The sequence below is a fragment of the Staurois parvus genome, unplaced genomic scaffold (assembly GCF_062004578.1).
Source record: "Staurois parvus isolate SC_StPar_1 unplaced genomic scaffold, SC_StPar_1.0 ptg000501l, whole genome shotgun sequence".
Taxonomy (NCBI): domain Eukaryota; kingdom Metazoa; phylum Chordata; class Amphibia; order Anura; family Ranidae; genus Staurois; species Staurois parvus.
The window spans coordinates 1,292,579-1,305,100 of record NW_028318297.1 but is presented as its reverse complement, the minus strand read 5'-3'; the positions used below and the strand labels follow the sequence as shown (position 1 = coordinate 1,305,100).

Sequence of the window (12,522 nt, the reverse complement as noted above, 5' to 3'; positions counted from 1 at the left end):
AAGAACACACAACACTATGTGTGGAGAAAAAAAGGCACAGCACACCAACATCAAAACCTCATCTCCACTGTGAAACATGGCGGAGGGAGCATCATGGTTTGGGGCTGCTTTGCTGCCTCAGGGCCTGGACGGATTGTTGTCATTGATGGGAAAATGAATTCCAGAGTTTATCAAGACATTTTGCAGGAAAACGTACGACTGTCTGTACGCCAAGTGAAGCTCCGCAGAGGATGGGTGATGCAACAGGACAATGACCCAAAGCATACACGTAATTCAACAAAACAATGGCTGCATCAGCACAGAATACGCCTTCTGGAGTGGCCCAGTCAGAGTCCTGACCTCAACCAGATTGAAATGCTGTGGAATGACCTTAAGAGAGCGATTCACACCAGACATCCCAAGAATATTGCTACACTGAAACAGTTTTGTGAAGAGGAGTGGTCCAAAATGACTCCAGATCGTTGTGCAGGTCTGATCTGCAACTACAGGAAACGTTTGGTTGAGGTTATTGCTGCCAAAGGAGGGTCAACCAGGTATTAAGTACAAAGGTTCACATACTTTTTCCTCCCTGCACTGTGAATGTTTACATGTTATGTGCAATTAAACCATGGCAACATCTAATGTTTGTGTAGTATTATGTTCAGCAGACTGTGTTCTTCTATTGTTGTGACTTAGATGACGTTCAGAGCACATTTTATGCCCAATTCATGCAAATCTCCACGTAATCCCAAGGGGTTCACATACTTTTTCTTGCAACTGTATATTCAGTTGTTACCTGTATTCCAATACTGAAGTATTTTAGCAATATTATTGTACCTACTACTGATCTAATTACACTCAGAAGTTGTTCATAGCCATATCTCCTTTGTGATTTATCAACAACCTAACTCTGACTGCTCAAAAGGTGGACTGTCTAATCCCTGCTCTGTACTAGAGTAAACGCTTACCCTCGCACACCAACATGTCTAACTATCAAAGGCCTTAATCACCCATATAAACGCTCCTTTCTATGAAATGAAGCTATATCTCAACACGCAGACTTTCTTTGTGTCCAGGAAACCCACTTTGCCAAGCAGAAAGCGCCAACTTGCTCCCACAGACAATACCCCCATTGTTTTTTTGCACAGATAAGAAAGCTAGAGGAGTCATGATAACCATTCACACCTGTGAGGTTTAAACTAGTACACATTGAGAAGGACCCCTCAGGCAGATTCATTTTACTCGTAGCCAAATTTTACAACTCACTATTGGTGTTAGTAAATATCTATTCCCCAAACACAGGACAGAAATTCTTTCTTAATGACTTGCTAAGCAAATTAACCATCTACCCCAAAGATTGTATCATCCTCTGTGGGGATTTCAATGAGATATCAGATCACTCATTGGACTTCTCCACTCTATCCACAATTATGACTTCAGAAGATTTGTATGACACCTGGCGTTGTATGCATGGATTACACTTTTTTTTCCCTCTACTCAAGGATCCTAAACCAGACTTGATCTGTTCCTTACCTCTAAATCTCTCTTGCAACAGGTGTCATCTGTCTCTATTGGGCTCATCACTTGGTCAGATCATGCGCCGGTGTAAGGGATTTCCGGCAAGACGAATTGCGATCGGAAATGCGCATAGGAATTCCCACAGGAGAATTGCCAGTTGTGCGCATGCGCGCAGAAATGCAAAATCGCGCACATGCACGGCGAAGATTGGCGCCAGACGGCCTATTTAAGGAGTGTCTCTGCTCATGTTTAGTGCTGACTGGTCTTCAGCTCCCCCGTATCCTGCTTGTTCCTGTGCGATTCCTTTCTTACTGACCCGGCTTGTTCCTCACCTGACTGATTGCTCTCCTGATTGATACTGGTTTCTGACTTCGGCTCTGCTGCTGACCTTGGCTTTCCTTCTGATTCTGTACCGTGCTGCCTGACTGTTGATGACCCTGGCTATTCCATGACACTGCTCCTGTCTCTTGTCCTCACTACCTGCCTTGCTCTGGTGCACACCTGGCAATCTACAAAACCTGCTCTGCCTACTACTATTGTGCCAAAATCAGAGGATCATCATCTGCAAGAGCTGCAAACAACAACTACTGGCACTCTTGTTCCCCTGGATCCTAGACTCCCTCTGTTCCAACTCCAGCGGGGTCAGGACTAGTGACTCAAGTGAGGCCGACCTCGTCATTTCAGTCTCCCATCAAGTACGTGACAGCCGGTGACTATGACACTGACTACGGGCCCTATGACCAAACCTCATTCCGTATGGAGACTCAACCCCTCTATCTTGACCCACAAACTGTACAAGCCACAGATGAAGACTGAAATAGAATATTATTTTTCTATTAATGTTGAATCTGTAACAATCCTACTGTCGTGTGGAATGCTCATAAACTTGTGCTCAGAGGAGTATTCCACAAAATTGGAGCCCATGCAAAAAAAAGCCACGTCAAGACTACCTCCCAATATCTTGAACGTATTAAGAAACTCGAAGACCAAAATAAACTCTCCCCAACCCCACGCACTTCCGAAGAACTACGCCAACTCCACCTTGAACTTAGTGCTCACCTCTATAAAAATTGTGACTTCTATATTAAATGACTTCATCTCTCCTGGTACTCTCAGGGCAACAGACCTGGTAAGGTCCTAGCTAACCAATATAAATGCAGAATAGCTCAATCTAAAATCCCATATATGACAAACCCGCAAGGCAAACGATGTATTAATCCTATTGATATAGCCACTGCTTCAGGGACTTCTACAACAAACTCTACAACATTACCACCCTAACTGCGACACCCCCAGACTCAATCATTCAGCCCTTATCTGAAATTCAGCTACCCTCATTGATCCCTGCCCAATGCGCCCAATTAGCCAGGCCTTTTACAGAACACGAACTCTTAGCGGCTATTAAATTCCTACCTCTTCACAAAAGCCCAAGGCCAGATGGGTTTTGCAATGACTACTGTCACGATCGTGGCGTCAGACCCCAGCCCTTCTCACCAAACTCGTGACCGAAGGACTAGCCGATCTAAAACCACGATGTCATGTGCGTAACAATGCCACACCCAGCTGCACCCTGCACAACGATTTTACAGCTAATTGGACCACAATCGATGTACCGGCAGCCTGAGCGATTGTTACTGGGTCAGGTTAATTAACCCTTCACACTACCACCACTTCCTTTTTGTACAGAGAAAGAGGAAACTCGGCGATATCAGAACACCATAATGGTTGAGGTAATCATCTGTATAACACGGTTATACACAGAGGGTTAAACAAACAGTAGCGTTCTCTTTAGAGGCAGGAATTCGTAAATTGCTATAAAGCACTATAGAAACAGTTCAACACTTTTAGAAGGAAAGATTTATTACTAAAAAAGGTCAAACGGGTGCAATAAAAATATTTACAGAAAAGATGTGACTAAAGATAGAGATATATATATATATATATATATATAAACATACAGAGACCAACAGCACAGCAAAGAGATATCAGAGAAAGGTGAAAGGGTTAAGGTACTTGCCAAAGTCCTGGGTTAGCAGATCCAAGTTTCAGAGCAAAAGGGCACGGGTCTCCCCAGGTGGTATTGATGTTAACATGGGAGACGTCTTCAACTCAACTTTTTAGGCCTGACAGCCTAATTTGTAGTTCCCCAGAGGGGGGGGGTCTCTGAAGTCAAGGACCAATACCCCGTTTAGGCGTGTAGGTATGGGCGGATTCCTCAACTAGAGCCAAAATCTCCCGGAACTCATATTTTGGCCCATAACTTTCTATCTGTAAAAGTGACATTCCACCCGCAGGTAGATTAGTATGCAGACACGTCTGAGGATTGATTAGATATGAATTATGAAATTATACACTTAACGGTTCACGAGATCTATTTTTCGGCTTTCCTATGTATTCGAGACAATGCGAGTGACCTACTGTCAGTGATCTCGGCTGCTTGTGGGTGCGCACATACGCAGATCGCCGACGCGTACTAGCCGGCGAGCACTGGGACTTAGGCGATCACAGCGACCACACATGCGCACTCGCAATCGCGCGCCTATCACCAATGTGAGCACAGGGTGCCCTATTTAAACCAGCCCTGTGCATCTCCAAATCGCCTTATGGTCTTGTTCCTGTACTTCTGACTGCCTTGTTGCCAACCCAGCCTGATCCTGATACTGTTGTCCTCTCCTGCTCTGACCCTTGGCTCGTCCTGACCATTCTCTGCCTGATCCTATTGCCTGACCTCCTGTTGCTGAACCCAGCCTGTGACCTGATTATTCTTTGCCTGCCACTCTGTACTGTCTACTCCGCTGTTACCAACCCGGCCTGTCTGACCACGTTATACCTCTTCACATCTGGCTCTTACCTGCTTTACGCCATTGGCGGCTGCCTTTACCACAGCTGGTGTTACTCAGGGGTCGCGACCTGGTCTCAGGCTGCTTCAAGTCCATCCCCACCATCAGGGGCTCTGGCGAACCAGCAGACTGAGGCTTAGACTCTGTGCCCCGAGGGACTCCGGCCTGTGGCTACCGTCAGGCAGCTCGTGACAGAACCATAAGGCTATGACTGAGCCAGGAAGAGGCCCCTCACTGCTGGACGAGATATGCCAACACCTGGCGGCACTTACCCAGGCGGTGAAAACACTTCAAGAGGGGTACACGCATCTGAAGGGGCGTATTTAGACCCTAACCGCACCAACAGCCACGCCAGCAGCCACGGCTGGTCCACCCCCGGCCCGGGACTCCGCAGAACCCTCCGCCGGAGCGGTGCTCACCATTCCTCCACCGGAACCTCGGGTACCAATGCCCAAGCGTTTTAATGAGGATCGGAAGAAGTTCAGGGCCTTCCAGAACTCCTGCTATATTTTGGCTTCCAACCCCCGAACCTTTTCTTCGGAATCTGTAAGAGTGGGGTTCATTATATCTTTATTGCAGGGGGAACCTCAAGGCTGGGCTCATCGTTTGATGGAGGATCATCATTCAAATTTAGACTCTGTGTCGTCTTTCTTCAAAGCGATGGCACAACTTTATGACGACCCCCAGTGAGCCGCTTCGGCCGAGGCGACTCTGCATACCCTGCAACAAGGCCACCGGCCGAATTCAGGTGCTGGAGTGGGGACACACAGTGGAACGACACAGCTCTGCGTCACCAATTTCGTTTGGGCCTGTCTGACCCACTTAAGGATGAGCTGGCCAGAGTAGGCATCCCCGACACACTGGCGGATTTGATTCGCATGGCCATTCAAATCGACCGCAGGCTGCGGGAACGCCGGCAAGAAAGGGCCAATCCGAGTTCCAGGCCAACATGGGTGTTGCCCCGGGTGCCACTCCAATCTACTCCCCCAATTGGGAATCGAGGTCAGGAAATGGCTGAGGGTCCTGAACCAATGCAGATCGGATTGATGCGGCCCTCTCTGACTTTTGAAGAACGCCAGAGGCGCCGGCTGAATAATTTATGTCTGTATTGTGGAGCAGCTGGCCATATAGTCCATACTTGTCCTGAGAAGATGAGTAAGTGTGCATATGTTGCATCTGCTGTATCTCCTACCTGCCTAAACAATGTAACTCACCTAGCTGTGCCTTTTTTGTTCCAGCTCCCCGGAAGAATCGTACCAGTGACGGCCATTATTGATTTGGGAGCCTGTAGCTGCTTTATCGACCTTGGCTTTGCAGCTCATCAGCAGATTCCGTTGCAGACCAAAGGGCGGGGCCTGAATATATTTTTGGCGGATGGGTCTCGGATAAAGTCCAGGTTGGTAGATCAAGAGACCCCCCTGATCCACACTACGATAGCTGGGCACCATCAGGAGTTCCTCCGCTTGGACCCCATCGCGTCTCCCGTTTCCAGTGATCCTGGGACTTCCTTGGCTACGAGCCCATGACCCTCACATTGACTGGAAAACAGGCGCAATTCAGTTAATGTCTCCTTATTGCCAAGAACACTTGCCTCAAGACACCCGGAGCCACTCAGTCCCTGTGCTGTGTGACCACGGATGAAGAATTAGTCCAAGCTATTCCTTCGGCCTACCACTCCTATCTTGACGATTTTAGCCCACGGGGAGTGGACATCCTTCCCCCGTATCGGGCATATGATTGCCCAATAGATCTTCTTCCAGGGTCGGAGATTCCTTTTGGCTGAATTTTCCCCCTATCAGAGCGGGAGTTGGGGGCATTGAAAGAGTACATCAAGGAGAGCCTCAAGAAAGGATTTATCCACCCGTCCACATCACCAGCAGGTGCCGGAATCTTTTTTGTAGAAAAGAAAGATCAGTCGCTGAGACCCTGTGTGGACTACCGGGAATTGGATAAAATTACAGTGAAGAATCGCTACCCTCTCCCCTTAGTCCCCGAATTATTCCAGAGACTAAAGGCGGCTTCTATCTTTACAAAGCTGGATCTCAGGGGTGCCTATAACTTGGTCCGTATCCGTGAAGGGGATGAGTGGAAGACAGCCTTTTGCACCCGATTTGGGCACTTTGAGTACCTGGTTATGCCATTCAGGTTGTGCAATGCCCCAGCCACCTTTCAACACTTTGTAAATGACAACATCTTCAAGGATTATTTGGATATCTTCATGATAGTCTATCTTGATGCTATTCTAATTATTTCCCCATCCTTGGAAGCACATCGAGGTCACGTCAAGAGCCTGCTCGAGACCCCCTCCTCCAGCATGGACTGTATGCCAAGGAGGAGAAATGCAGCTTCGAGCAAGACAGTATCCAGTTTCTGGGGTTAATCATCTCCACCTCGGGAATTGCCATGGATCCCCAGAAGATCTTCGCAATTCTGGAGTGGCCAGTTCCCGCAGATAAAAGGTGTTCAGCGGTTTATTGGCTTCGCAAATTTTTACAGAAAATTCATTAAGAATTTCTCAGGCCTGGTCTCTCCTATCACCCAACTTACTAAATCGGGGATACGCTTTCATTGGACACCAGAAGCGCAGGTGGCCTTCGAGACCCTGAAAAAGTTATTCATGGCAGCTCCCATCTTAAGTCACCCGGATGCATCCCTGCCATACATTCTGGAGGTAAACGCATCCAAAAATGCAGTGAGAGCTATCCTGTCGCAAAGAGGCATAAAAGAACTCATGCATCCAGTAGCCTTCTCCAGGAAGCTCACTCCGGCGGAGAGAGAAACTACGACATTGGGCAAGCCAGATGGGCACTGTTTTTCTTGAGGTTCTTCTTCCACATAACCTACCGGCCTGGCCCCAGGAACACAAAACCCGACGCCCTGTCATGAATGTTCGAAGACCCCAAAGAAATTGCTAAACCCGATACCATTTTGCCAGCGGGTAACTTCCTGCTATTACAGTCAGAGCTCCTGTCCAAGTTACTAGCTGCATCTATGGGGGCTCCCAATCCATCCGGAGTCTCGGTGCAAAAACAGAGGATTGTTATGGAAGGGGGAACAGATTGTGGTTCCTGAGGAAGCTCGAACCCTGGTCTTGGGCTACTCTCACGACCATCCATTGGCAGGGCACTTTGGAATAGGCAAAACGTTAGAGCTGACCCAGCGCACATTTTGGTGGCCAAGTATGGCCAAAGGACTGTGAAATTTAAGTCAAAACCTGTGCCATCTGTAACAGGAATAAGCCTACAAGGAGTAAAGCCTGGGGGCTACTACGACCCTTACCGGTACCCAACAGACCATGGAGTATGGGGTCTATAGATTTTATTGTGGAACTGCCACCTTCTCAAAGCCACACCACAATATTCGTGGTGGTTGACCGCTTATCCAAGATGGCTCACTTTCTGCCGCTCAGGAACACACCCTCTGCTCCCGAGACCGCTCAGCTCTTCATCAAATAAGTAGTAAGGCTTCATGGAGTTCCTAGGAACATAGTATCAGATTGGGGAGTTCAATTTACGTAGAAATTCTGTAGAGCCCTGTGTGAAATGCTGGAGATCAAGCTGTCATTCTCCTCGGCATACCACCCGCAGACAAATGGGCAGATGGAGTGGACCAACCAGATGTTGGAGCAGTACCTCAGGTGCTATACCTCTTTCCTTCAGGACGATTGGTTGGCACTCCTGCCTCTAGCTTAATTCACCTATAATAATGCAAACCACTCCGCCACCAAGCAGTCACCATTCTACGCCAACTATGAGTTCCACCCCACTTTCCTTCCAGATCGGATTCCAGAAAACTCAGTACCAGCAGCTCAAGATACCGTAAACTTTTTCACATCCAAACAACAAATTACTACAGGAAGCAGTAACAAAGGCCCAGGAGGATAACAAGAAAGCATTTGATAAAAGGAGAAAAGGTGGAATTGGTCATACACCCAGGAGATCAGGTTTGGTTGGCAACAACCAATCTGAAGATGGCTTGCCCAAAGAAGTTGGCACCCAAGTTCATAGGCCCTTTTCCGGTAAAAACGACAGATCAACAAAGTAACTTTTGAATTGGCACTGCCTGAATCTTTCCGGATACATCCAGTGTTCCACATATCCCTGTTGAAACCTGCAACTCCAGATCCTTTCCCAGATCGCAGATCAAGATCTGCGGTAGCCTTGGACTTTGATGGAGAAGAGGAGTTTGAGGTGGAGGCAATCTTGGATTGCAGGAGGAGAGGAGGTCGGGTACAATACCTGATTAAATGGAAAGGCTATGGCCCGGAGGAAAATTCATGGGAACCAGCCCAAAACATCCACGCTCCCAGATTGATCCAAGAGTTTCATCGCAACCATCCACAAAGGAGAGGTCAGTTGGGCATCCAGAGGCTGCCTGTAGGAGGGTGGGGGGGCAATGTCAAGGATCTCTGCCGTTTGTGGGTGCGCGCATGCGCAGATCGCCGACGCGCACTAGCCAGCGAGCACTGGGACTTAGGCGATCGTGGCAACGGCCGCACATGTGCACTCACGATCGCGGACGCATGCCTGTCACCAATGAGAGCACAGGGTGCCCTATTTAAACCAGCCCTGTGCATCTCCAAATCGCCTTATGGTCTTGTTCCTGATTGCCCTGTACTTCTGACTGCCTTGTTGCCGACCCAGCCTGATCTTGTTGTCCTCTGCCTGACCTCCTGTTGCTGAACCCTGCCTGTGACCTGATTATTCTTTGCCTGCCATTCTGTACTGTCTGCTCCGCTGTTACCAACCTGTCTGACCACGTTATACCTCTTCACATCTGGCTCTTACCTGCTTTACGCCATTGGCGGCTGCCTTTACCACAGCTGGTGTTACTCAGGGGTCGCGACCTGGTCTCAGGCTGCTTCAAGTCCATCCCCACCATCAGGGGCTCTGGTGAACCAGCAGACTGAGGCTTAGACTCCGTGCCCTGAGGGACTCCAGCCTGTGGGTCGCTAGAGGCTACCGTCAGTCGGCTCGTGACACCTACCAAACTGTTCGCCTTCTCATGGCCAATCTGACGATCTGTGCGGTTTTTATGTAAGTCTCATATTCCAAGATATGAGACATAGGGGAAAAACTGGATTTTAACAAGTGTTAGCTGGTCCCGCCTTCCTTGGAATGTCTTGAACTCCTGGGAAAGCTTGCCTTATCTTATACGAGGTGTTAGATTTTACAGGTTCTTCTGACAGCTAGGCCCCAGCTCCTTTGGGGACTTTATAGCTCCTAGCCCCCTGCTGGGCCCTGGCCTCCTGTGACACTCCTACACACATACACATTGGCCAAACGTCACTGGGACTCTCAGAAAGGGAGGGGGAGAATGAGGGGGAAATATGTTTGTCAGGATGGTTAACCCCTTTGCCAAGATGGAGGTTCTTAACAAAATGGAGGACTGCGTTAGTCTCTGGGTATACGCGGTTACAAATACTACAAGGTCTTTGCAGAAGTATTAGCTCCCCACCTATGCGCCTCCCTAAATATATTTATGACGACTGGTGAAATTCCTTCAGGATTCCTTAGAAGCCCTCATATTTACCATCCCCGTAGCAGACAAAGCTTTTTATGACCTGCTAACTACCGACCTCATTACTCAACACCGACCTGAAACTCAAAAACTTTTAGCCTCCCACCTGGCTACCCACATCCCGTCCTTGATACACCCTGATCAAGTCGGGTTCATCCTCGGACGGCACACGTAGGTTTATAGACCTATTTTAGTGAACGGACGCTGTCACGATATAAGGTCAGGTTCAGAGAGCAGTTGCTACAGCAGTTGTAAGGCTTACCTGAAACCAGCAGGATTGGTACATCAGCGGCCACCCTGGGAATGACGCAGGCTCACCTGAGGTGCGGGGTCCAGGCATCCACCGGTCTTCCCCAGAGCTCCTAATGCTGGAGATGGATTTGGCTGCATGTGAATGCCAGGTCGCAGATCTCAGGATCACCCCACCAGGGAATGAGTAGGCTGGAAACCAAAATCGGATCAAACAGTTCAGGGATCAAACAGAAGCAGAGTCAGTCACAAGCCAAGGGTCGGTCACCAATGGTAGTAGATAGAATGAGGCAGAATCGTAGTCAGTAGCAAGGCAAAGGTCGGTAACGTAGATGAAGACAGCATCAGGAACAGGAAGCGGGATATTGGCTGGTAAGGCACAATAATCTGGCAAGGAGGAAGTGTATGGACATGGCTTTTATAAGGAAGTTCATGGTAGGAGCAAGGAGTTCAAGGTTCAAGAGAAGTCAAGGCTCAAGGCAGGATTATCCAAGAATTGTCAAGGGAAGCTGTCCAGCATTCCAGATAGCTCACTGAGAAGAGACATTGCCTCCCACCGCAGAAGGACCAGGTTCGATCCCAGGCTCTGACAGTACTCCCCTCCTCACAGGACGTCCCCTGGACATCTTAGGACCAGGCTTGTGAGGAAACCTCTGGTGAAATTCTCTTGTCAATCTAGTAGCATGGACGTTTTCCTCAGGCTCCCAAGAATTTTCCTCTTGCCCATATCCTTCCCATTGGAAAAGATACTGCAATTTTCCTCTAAACATCCTAGAATCAAGAATCTTCTCTACCACATATTCTTCTTCACCCTGTACCTCAACAGGTGGAGGAGGAGGAAGAATTCTTCCAGAGAAAGGATTTTCATGAAATGGTTTGAAAAGTGATACATGAAACACAGGGTGAATCTTCATACTGTCAGGAAGTTTTAAGCGAAAGGTGACTGGGTTGATCTGAGCAGAAATCTGAAAAGGTCCCACAAACTTGTAGCCCAACTTTGCAGCTAGAACATGAACCTTCAGATTTTTGGTAGATAGCCAAACCTTGTCGCCCACATGAAAGATAGGAAGTGATCTGCGATGACTGTTGGCAGCCCTTTTATAATTTTCCTGAGCCTTCCCCAAGGTCTCGATCAACTTCGCCTGAATCTCCTGCAATGTAGTTAATCTGTTGGCAACAGCATGAATTTGAGTTGTGATAGGGAGATCCGGGATAAAAACTGGATGATACCCCATATTGAGGAAAAAGGGGCTTTGGGAAGTGGAGCTATGTTTAGCATTGTTATAGGCAAACTCTGCTGTAGGTAGATAGTCCACCCAGTCATCCTGAAGATAACTGACGAAGCACCAAAGGTACTGTTCCAAAGTTTGATTGGTCCTCTCAGTCTGACCATTAGATTGTGGATGAAAAGCAGAGGACAGGTTAACGGTTACCTCTAAAGCTGAACAAAAGCTTTTCCAAAATTTTGAAGTAAATTGTACTCTCAGATACCACATCATCAGGGATTCCATGTAATTTAAAAACATCTCGAACCATAAACTCCACAGTTTGTTCAGGAGACGGTACCCCCTTAACCGGTATGAAATGAGCCATTTTAGTAAGGCAGTCGACAACTACCAAGAACGGAGTCATTTCTCTTGAAGGAGGTAATTCGACTATAAAGTCCATAGAAATTGACCCCCAAGGCCTTGATGAAACAGGAAGTGGTTGGAGCAACCCCAAAGGAGAAGCTCGGGGTGTCTTATGACGTGCGCATGTCAAACAAGAGGCCACGTAGCTTTTGATATCTTTTTGATAACAAGGCCACCAGAAGGAACGTGCCAGAAGATCCTCTGTTTTTGACATCCCAAAGTGTCCCGCCAGTTTGGAGTCATGCACTAATTTGAGGACTTCCACCAGAGCCAACTCAGGTACATAGAGACGATGCTCTAGAGTCCAAAACCCGTTCTTGTACTCAAGGTTAATGTCTTTAGGGAGGATCACTGAGAAGTGGGTCGTTCTCTTACCCCTCTTTGAGAAGACTCAAGAATGTCTTTGCACTTGTGGCCCCTAGAAAGTTCTTTTGGGTTAGGATCGAACATTCGGAATTACCCTCCTGGGGAGGCTCAGACAGCATCCTTGATAAGGCATCGGCCTTACCATTCCTTGATCCAGGTCGATATGAAATGATAAAATTGAATCTAGAAAAGAATAGCGACCAACGTGCTTGTCTAGAAGACACTCTTGGCCGAGCGAACAAATTCCAGATTCTTATGGTCAGTGAGAACAGTTACAGGGTGATTAGCCCCTTCTAGCAGATGCCTCCATTCCAAAAAGGCTTCTCTAATTGCCAGTAGCTCTTTATTCCCAATGTCGTAATTTCTTTCGGCTGGAGACATCAAACGGGAAAAATAGGCACAAGGATAAAGCTGCATCT

The 12,522-nt window shown here is 47.9% G+C and overlaps 1 protein-coding gene across 1 annotated transcript; it reads right to left on the bottom strand.

The window, feature by feature from the left end:
- Positions 1–7,714: 7,714 nt before the first annotated feature.
- LOC149452037 (uncharacterized) lies at positions 7,715–12,222 on the bottom strand. The gene is made up of 4 exons (XM_089689855.1): positions 12,198–12,222; positions 11,870–12,073; positions 10,698–11,325; positions 7,715–7,814 (listed from the first exon to the last, which is right to left on the bottom strand). The coding sequence occupies exons 1-4, from the start codon at positions 12,220–12,222 to the stop codon at positions 7,715–7,717; spliced, it is 957 nt and encodes a 318-aa protein (XP_089545981.1).
- Between the last annotated feature and the right edge of the window lie 300 nt (positions 12,223–12,522).